At 45.3% G+C, this 16184-nt stretch overlaps 1 protein-coding gene across 4 annotated transcripts in view; it reads right to left on the bottom strand.

Annotated features, from left to right (window-relative positions):
• LOC147012759 (carnitine O-acetyltransferase-like) overlaps positions 1 to 16184 on the bottom strand; it is a 78930-nt gene that overhangs the window by 33648 nt on the left and 29098 nt on the right. For 2 of the 4 annotated variants that reach the window (XM_085853926.1, XM_085853924.1), the window contains exon 14: positions 1480 to 1617. In XM_085853926.1, the coding sequence (XP_085710052.1) occupies positions 1480 to 1617 (138 nt within the window). Of the gene's footprint in view, positions 1 to 1479; positions 1618 to 15238; positions 15623 to 15657; positions 16156 to 16184 lie in introns of those variants that run through there. The other 2 variants (XM_085853925.1, XM_085853927.1) reach the window with 2 other exon arrangements.

The raw sequence follows: 16184 nt of genomic DNA, 5'->3' as shown, positions 1-16184 counted from the left end.
GGATTGGTGATTGTACGAGTTTACATGTAATACACCGCCACCGAAGGTCATTTACTCATCTTATTTTACCTTAAACATGGGGAATTTCAGTTTAAAGTGTCTTGAAAGTGGGGTTTCTTTGGGTCCACGAATGGATTAATTCACTCCATTATTTCTTATTGGGAAAATATTTTTAGAATCCGAACTTTTTGCAATCCGAACAGCCTCCTGGAACGAATTAAATTGGGATTCTGGGGGCACCACTGTATAGGCCAGAGTTTCTCAACCTTTTTACCCTTGTGGAACCCTTGAAATAGTTTTCATGTCTCAGGGAACCCCTGCATAAAAATTATTATATACCATTATTAATATCTAGCTCTTTTATATTTTTATCGTAGTTCACGTGGTAAATATAATATTTTTTTTTTTTCGGATACCTGGTTTAAGGAAAAAATGACCCCCTTTTTTCAAATTTATTGGCAATGACACAGACAGACCACGTCATCAGTGGTGACGTCATCACGTACAGGCCGTGTACCGTGTTCAATGACGAGTTGTTATTCCGGGCGTCCATCGCGCTTCGTGGTTGTTATAATATAACATTCCCTATGGTTGTTGTAATTGTAAATAATATAAGAGGTTGAAGCCTCTATTATAATAACCAAGGAGTTTCCAACAATATGCCGTACGTGTATAGTAAAATTACGAATATTACATCAAACAAAAACTACTCAAAAATACATTAGCCTATTTATTACTGTTTCTCGCGGAACCCCTCGCGACCTCTTGCGGAACCCTAGGGTTCCAGGGAACCCCGGTTAAGAAACACTGGTATAGGCAAACACCTATAATCCGATCTCTAGCGGTAGCGCACGGAGAACGCACGGTCGACGCAGACTGCCACGGAGGTCGTACGTAGGTGCACGGCGGGTGTATGGGAACCGTGCGTCGACCCTGCGTTGCCCACAGGTAGTCACACAGACCGTAAGGCCACCGTATGGCGACCGTGGAAATAGTGCGGCCGCCGTAATTTTTGGGGGGTTAGGAAAATTCATTTTTCAATGAGAAGAGCTTACGGCAGCCGCACGAATAACGCAAGCCCACCGTACGCCCTACGTACGGTCGACGTGGAACACATCTACGTCATAGCTTGGCCTGTCGAATTGCTATGGCGAACGTAGAAATGAAAAAAAGTTATAACTCCGCGCTATTATTCCAGGGCGCCCCTACGGCCTGTAAAATATAGCCAAACGGCGTAGGGCCTCCCTGAGGCCACCTCGGTTTCTCTGCGGCCGCCGCACGTTTCTGTCAATTCAGAGGGCGTACTGCCGCCGTATCCTCGCCGTAGAGCAAATGCGACCTAGGCCTCACCAGCAAGACTAGTTCTTAATTCTACACTTTAACATCTACTCATTTTAAACGTTCGATGAACAACAAGTTACAATCACATTAGAGCATAAAGGAGACAGGTGGGCAAACAAAGATATGCTTGTACTGCACCTGATTGGTTGCGAGACGGAAATGCGTGGATATAGCATAAGCCGTGTCCATGAAGATTTCAGGGACTCTGAAACCACTCTCAATGGCTTGCATCTTGAGGCCGAATAGATGCCGATCAATGCCCTGTCCAATCACCGCCTGGAGAAGGTAAGAAATAGAATAGATTTAAACGAGAATGGACTCTTCGACGTTGCCAGATGTGCCTCTGCCAACATTATTACATCAAAATACATACTTGTACCAAGTTTGATTTAAATCCCTGAAGATTAAAAAAATAAATAATTATGGCTGCCAGACCATGCATCCGATCAGGTTGAAATTTAAAACATATATTCCCCATGACGACTCGATAAAATTGTGAAGTTTCATGTTGATTGATGAGCCGGTTCAAGAGAGAATTTTTTAAACATTTTTGTTCAATCCAATATGGCTGCCAGACCATGTGACCTATTAATTATTCGTGAACACCCTGGTAATCCAAGGGCTTGGGGAACATGTGGGTGAAGTTTCCCCTCAATCTGTCAATCCCTTCAGGAGAGGTTTTTTTAAAGGTTTATTTTTGCAAAAAAATCATAGATGCCAAACCATGTGACTGATTGTTCCTCATGGATAGGCGATCATACCTGTAAAATTTCGCCTCAATCTGTTCAGTCGTTTCAGAAAGGTTTTCATGTTTTTAAAAAAAAAAATCATGTGGCAGCCGAACCACGAGACTGATGACGTAATCAATTTCCCCGCCACCCCACCTCCACCCCTCATTACAATTTAGCCGGAGATGCCCCTCAAAATTTTTCATACTAATCGGATAAAGCATTCAACCTATGCAATTTTGACGTAACCAAGCCACCTTGGACATCATAAATATATATATATATATATATATATATATATATATATATATATATATATATATATATATATATATATATATATATATATATCACACTTATTTCCCATGAGGAGTACTTGATATGTGCCACATTTCAATTTTTTCCATGTCACACTTTCAGATATAGAGGTCCAAAGTTTTTACTTTTTTCCAACATAGTTACCACACCACATGACCTCTTCTTCTTCTTTCGGCTGCTCCCGTTAGGGGTCGCCACAACGGATCATCCATATGATCCGCATAGTGATTTGGCACATGTTTTACGCCGGATGCCCTTCCTGACGCAACCCTGGTCGCCTCTTACGACACAGGGATATGGTACACCTATTTTAACCGGGGTATACACCGGCCCAGTACACTGGTACTCATTTCGCCGACCTCGATAGGATGACAGGCTGAGTCAACCCCCTGGTGTATTAATTCAGTGGCCCAACGGGGCTTGAACTCAGGACCTTTTGGATCCCAAGCCGCTGCCCTAACCACTGCGCCAACACACCAGGCTTACCACACCACATGACCTATGATGTCATAATTATCATTAAAAATTTTAGCATGAGTAGTCGCACCCATGATGAAAATTTTGTCAGTTAGTTAAGTGGTTGAAGAGAAAACAAAGAAAATTAGCACAGACGGACGGACAACCCGAAAACGTATTGCCTCCGGCGACTTTTTCAGCAGAGTTATAAAAATTGTAAGTATTGTAGAGCCTCATGAAGAGGAATCCTGAAGTGGGGAATCTTAGTGCACAAAACCAACTAAAGTGTGCACATCCGGATAAAAGTGTGAATTTTGGCACAAAAGTAGTTTAGACCTTGACAATCAAAAAAATTGATGGAAGCACTTTGACACACCCCTTTTATGGCCGCCATCTTGGATTTCACGATGGCCGCCATCGAAAACATATTTTATTCTATATCTCCAAAACTAAACCAGCTAGAGAGTTCATTTCAGTGGCTACACCCACATTTATGGGGTTTAGGAATCATATGGACTAACTCTGAAAGGGCTCAGGTGGCAGCCATCTTGAATAAGTCGAAAATTCAAAATGGCCACCATTCGCAACTAACTTTTAATGATACCTTGATAACCAAACAAGCTAGGAAGATAAAATTGGTGTCTCCACCCATATTTGTTGGACCCAGGAATGTGATGAAGTCAATTTTAAATAGCTCAGGTGGCAGCCATATTGAATTTCTAAAATGGCTGCCATTAGCAACATAATTCAATGAAACCCCAATACCTGAACAAGCTAGGAAATCAATCAATCAATCGAGTATCATCATGCATATTTGTTGCGGCAAGGAATCAAAACAAATTAAAAAAGCTGTTTGATTGTTATACAGTTTTATATGGGAAATCAAGATGGCAGCTACATGTGCCATCTATCTATAATTCCAGCAATCTCTGTGTGTGTGTCTGTCTGTCTGTCTGTCTGTATATGTGTCTGTCTGTGCCCGCCGTTTCTCGACGACCGCCAGGCCGATCTGATTGAAACTTGCCAGGAATATTGCCGGGGCCCCGCGGATGTGCCTTTTGAAGGTTTGATGTCAATTGGACGAGCGGTTCCCAAGTTACGGCCATTTATCTGTCGACCAATGACAGGACATGGTGCTATGACATCACGAATGACGTCACAATTAATGTTTATTAGATTTCTTAAGTATATTGATGACTTCCGTCCTCTGTTTGTGTGTTTGTTTGTGTGTGTGTTTGTTTGTTTGTAGGCACGATAACTCGAGAACGGAAGAAGCTACCAATGTCAATTTACACCACGTGATTCAGGTGGGCGATGGCTCACGCTGATTAGATTTTGGTCAAAATCGGTCAAAGGTCAAGGTCACAGTGAGGTCAAACATAATTCCGTAAATTAATGTGGAGAAATGGAGTATTTTTGCTTCGGTCGACGTTACGAGTTCGTTTTAACTCGATTTTAATTTTGTCTTCAGTTTTTGCGATCGCTTAGGACGCTTAACACTCGGTTGTCGAAATTCTGGCAAAAATCGGATGTTTTCGAGACGTTTTAAGATTGTATAAAAAATATTTCACTCGGGTCATCACGTGGTGCAGCGCGCTCGAGCAGACGCCTCGTTGATCACGTAAAGGTTTTCCGTGTGCGCGCTGACGGTGTTTTCGATAAAGATGGTGTTTAAAAGTCATTTTTTATCCCAATAAAGGTTATCGTCGCATGCCTGACTCGCTAAGCCGTCGGATTATGTAAAGATTGTTGGTGGATGGCCAAATATTACGGTTTTGTGACTGAGAAAATAATATTAAATAATCACGTGGAGAAATGGAGATTTTTGCTTCGGTCGACGTTACGAGTTCGTTTTAACTCTGATCGCAATTCTGTTTTCACTTTTGGTAATGGTTAAGTATGCTTAACACTCGGTTGTCGAAATTCTGGTAAAAATCGGATGTTTTAAGAGATTTATGTCAGGTGTCATGTCTGAGGCTTAACTGAAGATTATGCTAATGAGGGGGATTGTAACACACGGCATTACGCGCTCGTTTTGAAGTCAATTTCAATCCTGTTTTCACTTTTAGTAACGATTAAGTATGCTTAACACTCGGTTGTCGAAATTCTGGTAAAAATCGGATGTTTTAAGAGATTTATGTCAGGTGTCATGTCTGAGGCTTAACTGAAGATTATGCTAATGAGGGGGATTGTAACACACGGCATTACGCGCTCGTTTTGAAGTCAATTTCAATCCTGTCTTCAATTTTGGTAACGGTTAAGTATGCTTAACACTCGGTTGTCGAAATTCTGGTAAAAATCGGATGTTTTATGAGAGGTTTGGTACAGAATCATCATATAAACTTCTGGTTTGCGTCGCTGCCTTCTCTAGAGACAGCTTTTATTAGACAAGGTCAGAGGTCAAGTTGACGATTTCGTAAGTAACAGTCTATGACTGCTTGTTTATTTTTTTTTTTTATTTTTTGCATGATTGACATCACAATTATTCTTCTTCTTCGTTTGGTATGACGTCACAATCGACGCTGGGGACCTGAGTATGTGCCTTTTCAAGGTTCGATATCGTTCTTCATCTGTTTCAGCTGTTTCGCAAGCGTTTCCCAAGGTTTGAAAGCTGTTTTTTCCCAAGGTTCAAATTAATTATTCAAATTATTAATTAATCCCAAGGTTTGAATTTTCCCAAGGGAAAGAGCTGTTTCCCAAGGGTTTGAAAGCTGTTTTTTCCCAAGGTTTGAATTAATTGTTTTGCTTGGTAGACATTTGTGAATACATTTACAGAAAGAGGAGCGAGAGAGGGGGGCGAGATAGGGGGTTAGAGAGAGGGGGCGTCACAATTCAAGAGAGGGGGAGAGAGGAGGGGGATGGGAGAGGGGGTGAGAGTGGGGCGAGAGAGGAGGGGGAGAGAGGAGGGGCGAGACTAGAGGGGGGGCAAGAGAGGGGGGAGAGAGGGGCCGAGAGAGAGGGGGCGTCACAATTCTTCTTCTTCTTCGTTTGATATGACGTCACAATTGACGCTGGGGACCTGAGTATGTTTCCCAGGTGTTTCCCAAGTTATGGCCATTTATGATACGGTTGGTCCGATCTAATTGAAACAATGCCCCAATCCAGTCATCGTTTACGAGAGCGAAGAAACGAAGCTGCACATACTGGCACGCACCTACGGGCAAGCACCTACCTATGACCAATGACAAGACACGGTGCTATGACGTCACAATTATTTTTTTTTGCACGATTGACGTCACAATCGACGCTGGGGACCTGAGTATGTGCCTTTTCAAGGTTTGATATTAATCGGACAAGCGGTTCCCAAGTTACGGCCATTTATCTGTCAACCAATGACAAGACACGGTGCTATGACATCACGAATGACGTCACAATGTTTATTTATTTATTTTTTGTTTGCACGATTGACGTCACAATTCTTCTTCTTCTTCTTCGTTTGGTATGACATCACAATCGACGCTGGGGACCTGAGTATGTGCCTTTTCAAGGTTTGATATCGTTCTTCATCCGTTTCAGCTGTTTCCCAAGTGTTTCCCAAGGTTTGAAAGCTGTTTTTTTCCCAAGGTTTGAATTAATTGTTGAAATTATTAATTAATCCCAAGGTTTGAATTTTCCCAAGGGAAAGAGCTGTTTCCCAAGGGTTTGAAAGCTGTTTTTTTCCCAAGGTTTGAATTAATTGTTGTGCTTGGTAGACATTTGTGAATACATTTACAGAGAGAGGGGCGAGAGAGGAGAGGGGAGAGAGGGGCGAGAGAGGGGGGGCAAGAGAGGAGAGGGAGAGAGGGGGGCAAGAGAGGGGAGGGAGAGAGGGCGTCACAATTCAAGAGAGGGGAGAGAGAAGAAGGCGAGAGAGGGGGACGGGAGAGGGGGTGAGAGAGGAGGGGGAGAGAGGAGGGGCGAGACTCGGGGGGAGAGAGAGGGGGAGAGAGAGGGGGAGAGAGAGGGGGAGAGAGGGGGGAGAGAGTGGGGGCGTCACAATTCTTCTTCTTCGTTTGATATGACGTCACAATTGATGCTGGGGACCTGAGTACATTTCCCAGGTGTTTCCCAAGTTATGGCCATTTATGATACGGTTGGTCCGATCTAGTTGAAACAATGCCCCAATCCAGTCGTCGTTTACGAGAGCGAAGGAACGAAGCTGCACATACTGGCACGCACCTACAGGCACGCACCTACGATGTTTTGATCATCCTCGAGACAGAATGGCATCAAGACTGCAACCCTTTGGGTGCTGGGATGTATCACACATGGCTCCTTGGTCTGGAAATCCGAAAGTCATCCCGCATTGAAAAGGTGAGGGAAAGATATTGTTCCGGTTCTCGGAACCACATGCATCCAACAGATCGTGGTCCCAAGACAGTTATTCCATTAATATACGTGTAGATAGTCCTTTTGTCTCGCGGGACAACAGGGGCGTGTGTTGTGATGATCTCATAGCTGGGTTTGCTTACATCATTTCTTCTTAATTTAATTTCTACTTTTCTGATTATTCGTGAGGTAAATCTGAGTCATGTGCGCCCCTCGCTGTGAGATGGGTCCTCCGCAAAGGCCAATCAGGCACTACACCCACAACCCACTGTGCAAAACACAGCCTGCCAAACGCACTCGCAGCGGTAATTTCCACCCGATGGTGTATTCCACAACACAGGAAACACAACCAGCATGACGCTCACGCTGCACGGAACGCGTACCGAGGCCGATAATAGAAAGACAACACCCCGCCACGTTGGGGATGATGCGGGCAGCACGTACTTTTCAACCCATTGCTGGACGACTTGTATCGATCGGGTTTCGTCCTGCGTACACGATAGCAGAATCACCCGAGTGCTGGCCACGTGCGTAATGGCAGATCCACGCGCACTGTATGGCACGTGCTCGAAGGCAGACCCGTGCGCCGCTCGTGACTTTGTTACCATACGGAGCCTGGCACGAATGGACACATCTTACTGTCTGTGCATAGGTTCGCCATAACATCGTACCTTCGGTCCTCGTGGATGGCAAACGTCCCCTCGCCTCTATGGCCAGTGAAGCTGCGATCGAGCGTGGGCATGTTGTGCAGCTTGGGCTACGTTGGCGCACACGGAACGGGTGCATTGGCCAGCGCTGGTCGGGGTGAGCGGGTGTGCGAGACCGATGTTGGCCTCGGCCGGTCATCAAGGCACGGCCCGGGGGTTCTTGCAAAACGATTCATGGCGCGGAGTTCGGTGTGGGCGATTCGTGTCATGTCGTGGGGTTGGAGTGAGACCGTCCCACAGCTCGGGGTCACCTTGCCGGAAATGGAGTGTTGCAGTTTCCGGCCATTGCGACCGGGCCACGCAGGGGGTCAGGGCCAAAGGAACGAAGCTGCACATACTGGCACACACCTACGGGCCCGCACTAGTAATTTTAATGATATGTCAAAGATACAAGCTAGTAAGGTCAATGAATGAAAATATGCCTGGCATGATAACATTTCACTGACTATTTACAATATCAAAGACAACTGACATTCCCAACTTAAAACATACATGACTGCAAAAGGTAATGATGTACCTTAAATCAATCTGCTTTAACACCGGGTTTTTAGATTCAGTATCAATGGAGCACATTCAAGTATGACAACTATTCGAATCATTGATCGGCTATCATTTGCACATTTTGAACAGTCGGGCGGCTATATTGACCGACTCTGGTCGGCTGAATCATCATTGACAAAGAGATGCAGTTCCAACAAATGTCAACTACCATTAGATGGTATCATTATTGATGCAACCACCTTGGCACATCAAGCTCTGCAGGTGGCACAATAGTGTAGAAGTCTGGCAATCGGGATCTCTGAGACTTGTCCACTTTGCTTATGTCCAGAGGTTCAATGACAACACCTGGGTTTTCATTTGAAACATGATTGGTCAACATAATCAGAGTGCCATGGAACTCAACTTTTGACAAGTTGGATTGCTTGTGCTGATCAATATTGTCCATGTCCCCAGTTGTGAACACATTCTGTCTCATGTCACTTGGAATCACTACTCAATTAGTCCTGATTTGTTCACTTACTGCAGCAGCAAGACATTTGCTGACCTGCTGCTCTCTAATGTAGGTGATGGCTAGGCCGAGCTTCTCAAATACGTTAATCTGATGCTTAAATTTGCCCTCAACGTGAAGTTTCAATCCAACGTACAGGGGGAAGGGCGTTTCACGTTCCTTGCTATGTCGCATCATCTGTGCCCCAGCTCGTGTTCGCTTTGCAGTGTTGAAAATCATCAGCTGAGATAGAGTACATGCAACACGTGATCTTTGCTGATTAAGATCTGGTTCATTGTTGTTGACATCAGTCTGACTAGTACCAGTAGGACCTTGAAGCACCACATTCATGAAAGCCAATAAAGATTCTGGGATTGGTGACCTCAAACAGTCAGGATAGAAGTGTCCATCGAATAGCTTCTGTTCAAACAAAATCTGCTTGCACAAGAACAAGGCGGTTTGAACCATCATGCGAGCTTCATTGTCGCCCACTTCATTTTGACTTTTCAGTTCAGTCTCAATAGCCTTCCCAGCAGTTTCCTTTGAACACAACATAGATGCACGACCCCTTCCTTCACTGGCTTCAATTATTTCAGGCTCAATTTTCAATAGCTTCTCTTTGAACCGAGTGGAGTGAATGCTTTTGGGGTCAAAAATTCTGCCAAGGTCCTTCATTTTAGTGGTTATAGGACTTTCAGTTCGTTCAAAGGGAAAACACGCTTTGATTCAACAATATATCGCCAATAACTGTTACAGCGTTTCTTCTCTCCATTCTCTGAATTCGCCTTTATTGCATCCATCAAGAGTTGTGTTAAATCGCATCTCTGACCTAAAACTTTAAAAAACCCCAGTTTGCTATGAATGTTTGCTTTCCTACCATTCTTTTTTTCCAACTTCAGTGCCAACTCATCTCTCTCACCCCTCACTCTCACTCTCAAAGCAACCACCCCACTCTTCTCCCTCCAAGCCTCCCTCTCACCTCTCTCAAAAATTCCCCCCTCACCTTTGTCCCACCTTTCATCCCCTCACTCATCCTTCTCAAAGTTGCCCCCCTTCTCATCCACAAAGCTGCCTCCTTCTACTGCCTTTCACCTCCATCTCTTCACTCCACCTCCTCAAATCCTCAACTTCCTTCTTCCCCCAGCACCACAGAGCCTTTTCTCCTCCTTATCCGGCCTCCTCCCCTAGCGATTCTGCAAACCCCCACACTCTTTCAACTACCCTACTTACCTCCCCTCCTCGTCCCTTGTCCTACCCTCCCTCTCCCCCCCCACCCCCTGCACCCAAAGCCTCCTCCCCTACCTCTTCATTAAAAGTGTGGACCTCAAACCTTTCAGATCTTTCCATACAGGTTGCCACTGACAAACCAGACATAATCTGCCTAACAGAAACTTTCCTCCCCCAAGACGTGTCTGACTCCCAATTATCTCTCCCTGGTTACTCCCTCCTCCGGGAAAACAGACCTGAGCCTCGTCCTGGTGGAGGAGTTGCTCTCTTCATCAAAGACTCTATTCCTCACTCTCCATGCACTGCTCTCACTCCCCCACACCTCCAGGAATACCTCTGGCCAAGGCTTCCCCTCCACTCCCACCTCATGTGTATATGTGTACTGTACCGTCCACCTAACAGTGATGACTCCATCTACACTTCACTATACGAAAACATGGACCATCTTCTATCTTCGCATCCAAACTCTCTCTTCCTCTTATGTGGCGACTTCAATTGTCATCATGCCAGTTGGCTAGGTGTGGGTACCTCTCTCACCTGTCATGGCACCTCAGCAAAAGCTTTCTGCGACTCATTGGGACTGACTCAATCAGTCAACTTCCCTACCCGGCCGGATCTCAACCAATGGTACTCCATCTCTTCTGGATCTGATTTTGACAAATTTCCCTGACAATATCTGCTGCTCATTTCTCCGCTCCAATTGGTTCTTCTGACCACGTCCTTGTCAAAGTGGACATCTCTCTGGCTGTTATCAGAGAACCACCTCACCGCCGTCGAGTCTGGCATTTCACTCAAGCCGACTGGCAGGGTCTCCAAGCAGCCCTCAAACTTATAGACTTGTCTCCTATCGCTACTTTCTCCAACATCAACTCATCCTGGGAATTCTTTAAAAAGAAACTTGCTCTCCCTCATGCACAGATTTATCCCCTCTCGTCTTCAGTTGTCCTACCCTTCCTCCTGCCCTTGGTTTACTGAAGCTTGTGGCGAGGCAGTTGTCCTGAAACAACTCGCCTTTGCCTCATGGAACGCAAACCCAACTGAGGGCAATCGCAGTTCCTTCCATAAAGCTCGGAACAAGTGTGTATCTACCCTCAGGAGAGCCAGAAAACAACATCTTTCTAATCTCAAGTCTGAACTCTCAAACCTCTCTCCCTCCTCAAAATCCTGGTGGCGTCGAATCAAATCTGTTTCTGGTGTATATTCCCCCTCCATCCCCTCCCTTACCTCAAATGGACACACTGCTGATACCGCACGTGAAAAAGCTGAATGCCTAAACTCGGTGTTTGCAGCTAAATCTTGTGTCAAAAACCCATCACTTTCTCTACCCACCTTACCCAGTCGCACCCAACTGTCCCTGGACGCTGTATCCTTTTCTCCTGACAAGGTGGAGAGCTTGCTGTCAAACCTCGACTCAGATTCTGCAACCGGTCCAGACGGCATCAGCCCACGTGTCCTCCAAGCCTGCTCTTTTGCTCTTGCTCACACTCTCTCTGTTCTATTCACCCTCTCATTTGCTCAAGGTCATCTGCCATCTGCTTGGAAATCTGCAAACATCACTGCCTTGCATAAAAAAGGTGCAAAAAACAAATCCCTGCAACTACAGACCAATCAGCCTTCTCCCAATCATCAGCAAGGTTATGGAATCCATCATCGCTTCAGACATGAAATCCTTCCTCTTCTCCAATGGCTTGATTTCCGATCATCAATTTGGTTTCAGACCAGGTCACTCTACCCTGGATATGCTGCTTCTGCTCTCCCTTCAATGGATGGAGGTCCTCAATGCCAGAAAGGAAATCCGAGCCGTATCCCTGGACATATCACGTGCTTTTGACACAGTCTGGCACCCTGCCTTACTCACCAAACTCTCTTCCCATGGTATCCAAGGACATCTCCACTCATGGCTCACAGACTTTCTCTCCTGTCACAGTCAACGTGTGGCCCTAAATGGAGTTCTTTTATCCCCTCTTCCTGTCCAGGCTGGAGTTCCTCAAGGTAGCGTTCTGGGCCCTGTTCTTTTCTGGTTTTCATCAATGATCTCTCTGACTCTCTGGAAAATCCTCTATATCTCTTTGCTGATGACTCCACCCTCTGCCGTACCATCGATTATTCCTCAGACCGGCAAGCAGCAGCTTCTTCGCTCACTGCAGATCTGGATAAAATCACAAACTGGTCCAACACGTGGAACATGTCTTTCAATCCAGACAAATCTCACACTCTCACTATGTCTCTTTGAAAGGACCGTTTAGAAAACCCACCCATCCACTTTCTCAACAATCCTCTGGAAGAAGTCCTTTCTTTCAAGGTTCTGGGTCTCACTAACTGCCATGTCCTTTCTTGGGAAAGCCACATTTCAAACCTCACCTCCAAAGTCAGTCGCCGACTGGGAATCCTCCGTCGTCCAAAGTCTTTCCTCGGCCCTCCTGAGCTCCTGACCACTTACAAAGCTTTTGTCCATAGCCTGATGGAGTACTGCTCTCCCCTCTGGGCTGGTGCTCCTGCCTCCCACCTTTCTCGGCTTCACGCTGTAGAAACCAGGGCATTTCGGATCATCGGCATCTCCCGCAATGATGCTTGTCTTTGGGCCTCTCACTCAATCACCGCAGGTTGGTCGGTGGTCTTTGTCTTCTACTGTATCCTCTCCAGCCTTGCCCCCCTGCTCTCTCTGCGATTTGTCCCCACCACATTTCCTCAGGGCGCTCAAGGTCAGCCAACAACGCCCTTCTGGTAAAACTACCAAAATCACGAATCACTGCTCACCTTCACTCTTTCACTCCTCTTTTTTCCCGCCTTTGGAATGAACTCCCTCACTCTATTCTTTCCCATTCTTCCCTCCAGGCTTTCAAAACAGCTGTTCACCACCACCTCTTATCATCCCCCATCCAAATCCTTGATCTTTTCTACCCGCGATAATCCACCCAAGCCCACTTCCTTCAAATTCCCTGCTTTCCTCCGTGAAAGTCCCTGTAATGTCCATCTTCTATTCCCCATGTTCCCCGTCCCATCCCTCTCCCTTCCACAGATCTCCTAATGTGTCTGTTCCCCACTGTTTTGTCCCTCCCACTCCCGTCCCTCTTGTCTCATGCCCCCTTGATGTGCGTTGTGTGTTAGCTCTCACACGAGCCTCGACAAGTACACAAAAAAAAATGCTGCCAACTCTGCAACAAGTGGATTAAAAGAATGTTCAGATTCAGTCTGTGTTGCAGATTCAGCTCGCTCCACTGATTGTGCAGCATTTTCAATCTGACATAAGTTCGGTGGTAATAGGCATCCATTGCATGCAAATCTGAAGCTGTGGCTAATTTGGCCAAGAGTTCTGTATTTCTGTTTTTTGTTGCCCAAGACTTGAGAGTTGAGTCGACAGCATCTGTTGAAGCTTTGTGTAGTCTCTCCCCCTCAATATTGTCTACACAGAATGCATTCCGGTTCAACACGACTAACAGTTGCAGTGACCATTGACCTAGTCTTTTTAGGGCTCTGCACCTCAACCTGTGCCTCAGAAGTTCTTTTCAGTTTGAGTTCAGCACGCTTCACCATCGTTTGATTATAGTTCGTTCTGCAGCTTTTGTGAAACACAGCTTTGTTAGACAGCATGTTGGAGGCCTTTAGCACTTCCATACCCTTTGGCAGTGCATTCACATTTTTGAGATCATATAAGTCCTTTTCCAATGTCTCATATGAAGTATGAAATCGCTTCTCATTGGCAGGGCATCGAACGTCCTCATCAGTCTCTTGCTGACACAAGCAGCACAACTTCCAGTTCAAGGACCCTTGAGATGCAGCTTTCATTATGTACTACCTTTACTTTTCAGCAGAAAACTGTACTTTACACCATGACCAAAGCCCTGAAAAATATAAAATGAAGACATCTTGGTTAATTGTGTTAGACTAGATGATGACAAAACTGAATGTGTTGGACTTCCTAATATTGTATTTATGTAAAATTCCTTGAGCAGAGAAATAAGGATACAGAAACCAGATTGAATATTCAGCTTGTTTGGTTATTGAGATATTACTGATTGTACTTTGCAAATGCAGCCATTTTGAATTTTTAAGAAAGTCAATGTGACTATCAGCAGAGTTCTTTAAAATTTACATAATTATATTCTTGGATGCAATTAATATGAATGATACCACATTTATCCTCCTAACCTGTTCGGTGATCAAGATAAGATAAGCAAATTGCTCAGGCATTGAGATGTGATTGTATTATGTTGCTCATGGCAGCCTTTTTTTTTTAGAAATTCAATACAGCTGCCATCTGAGCTATTTAAAATTGACTTCATCACATTCCTGGACCCAACAAATATGGGTGTAGACACCAATTTTATCTTCCGAGCTTGTTTGGTTATCAAGATATCATTAAAAGTTAGTCGCGAATGGCGGCCATTTTGAATTTTTGACTTATTCAAGATGGATGCCACCTGAGCCCTTTCAGAGTTAGTCCATATCATTCCCAGACCCCATAAATGTGGGTGTAGCCACTGAAATGAACTCTCCAGCTGGTTTAGTTTTGGAGATATAGAATAAAATAGGTTTTCGATGATGGCCATCTTGAAATCCAAGATGGCGGCCATAAAAAGGGTGTGTCAAAGTGCTTCCATCAATTTTTTTTGATTGTAAAGGTCTAAACTACTTGTGTGCCAAAATTCACGCTTTTATCCAGATGTGCACACTTCTGCACTAAGATCCCCCACTACTGATGCACTTTGGTGAAATAATCACAATTGTTTTTAACAAAATATATACACTATATGTACAGTAGGTGTGTATATACACCAGGACCCAGACATTCACGGGGATACGCTCCGGGAAAACCCCGCGAATGTTGGGGGCATTGTTTAAATGGGAAATGGGGGGATAGGTTCTGGGGATTTCCCGACCCATGAAAAATCAGCCCCGCGAGTGTTTTGTCATTGTTACAACGGAGCCACGGGGGATAACGTTATCGGTTCGGGGCAGTTCCTGGTTCATGAAAAAGGCCGCAAATGGCGACACCACCAAAGTTGGAGAATTGGTGGAACACAGACAAGGGGGATAGAATTATCGGCTCGTGGTGGTTCCTGGTTCAAAGGGGAAAGTTTTTTAAGTTTAAAATGTTTTCAACCATGAATGCACGATTACGGTTTCATTAAAGATGCTTACAAACAAAAAACGACAACGTTAGGTACCGTTTCCAGTTTATTGAAGAATGCATTTTAAAGTCTTAACCGTACCGTACCACACCGCAAAACCCCCAAAAAACAAAAAACAACATCATCATGTACTGTTTCATTTTTTTATTAAACAAACACAGCACCCCTAACTTTGCAAAATGATGAAGATGATGATGATGATGATGATGACAATGTGGTGCGCCGGGTGTAATAAGTCTTGAAAGTTGATATTACCACTTGGTTGAGCGGCTGGATGAGGGAGGTGGTGTTCGGCGGCAGGAACATGACCTCAACGTTCGGGTGAGCGCCGTTCAAGTCCGTGGGATGGCTAAGAGTGTTGTCAAGCAGCAAGAGTACCTTGAATGAAAGGTCCTTTCCTGCCAGGTACCTCTCGACCTGAGGAACGAAACAGTTATTGAGCCAGTCCGTAAAAAGTTCAGACGTCACCCACGCCTTCCTGTTCGCCCTCCAGTACACAGGCAGCACATGCTTGTTTTTGTTCTTCAGCGCATGCAGGTTCAGAGAACGGTAGAGCATCATGGGCTTTACCAGCAACTCCCCTTCGGCATTTATGCAGAGGAGAAGGAATACGCATTCCTTTGTGGCCTTGAAGCCAGCTGCTTTGTTGCTCTCGTGCTGTGAGCTGAACGTTCTGATCGGCATCTTTTTCCAAAACAAGCCAGTCTCATCAGCGTTAAAGACCTGCTCCGGCAAGTACCCCTTCTCCTCGATGAGGCTAGTGAGTTCTGCAGGAAATACCTTGGCCGCGTCGTGGTCCGCAGAGGCATGCTCCCCTACGAGCTTGACGTTGTGCAAATTATATCGTGCCTTGAAGTGGTGGAACCACCCCCTGCTCGCTGTAAATGGGCTGGAGGTGCCACTTGTACCCGCCGCACTCGTGCTTACACCACCCGTGCCAGAGAGATGGTCTGGCAGAAGAGATCAGTGGTCCGCTTAG

The sequence above is a fragment of the Eptatretus burgeri genome, chromosome 14 (assembly GCF_056783735.1).
Source record: "Eptatretus burgeri isolate ZD-2024b chromosome 14, Ebu_testis_v1, whole genome shotgun sequence".
Lineage (NCBI taxonomy): Eukaryota > Metazoa > Chordata > Myxini > Myxiniformes > Myxinidae > Eptatretus > Eptatretus burgeri.
This window is presented reverse-complemented; position numbering and strand designations above follow the sequence as displayed.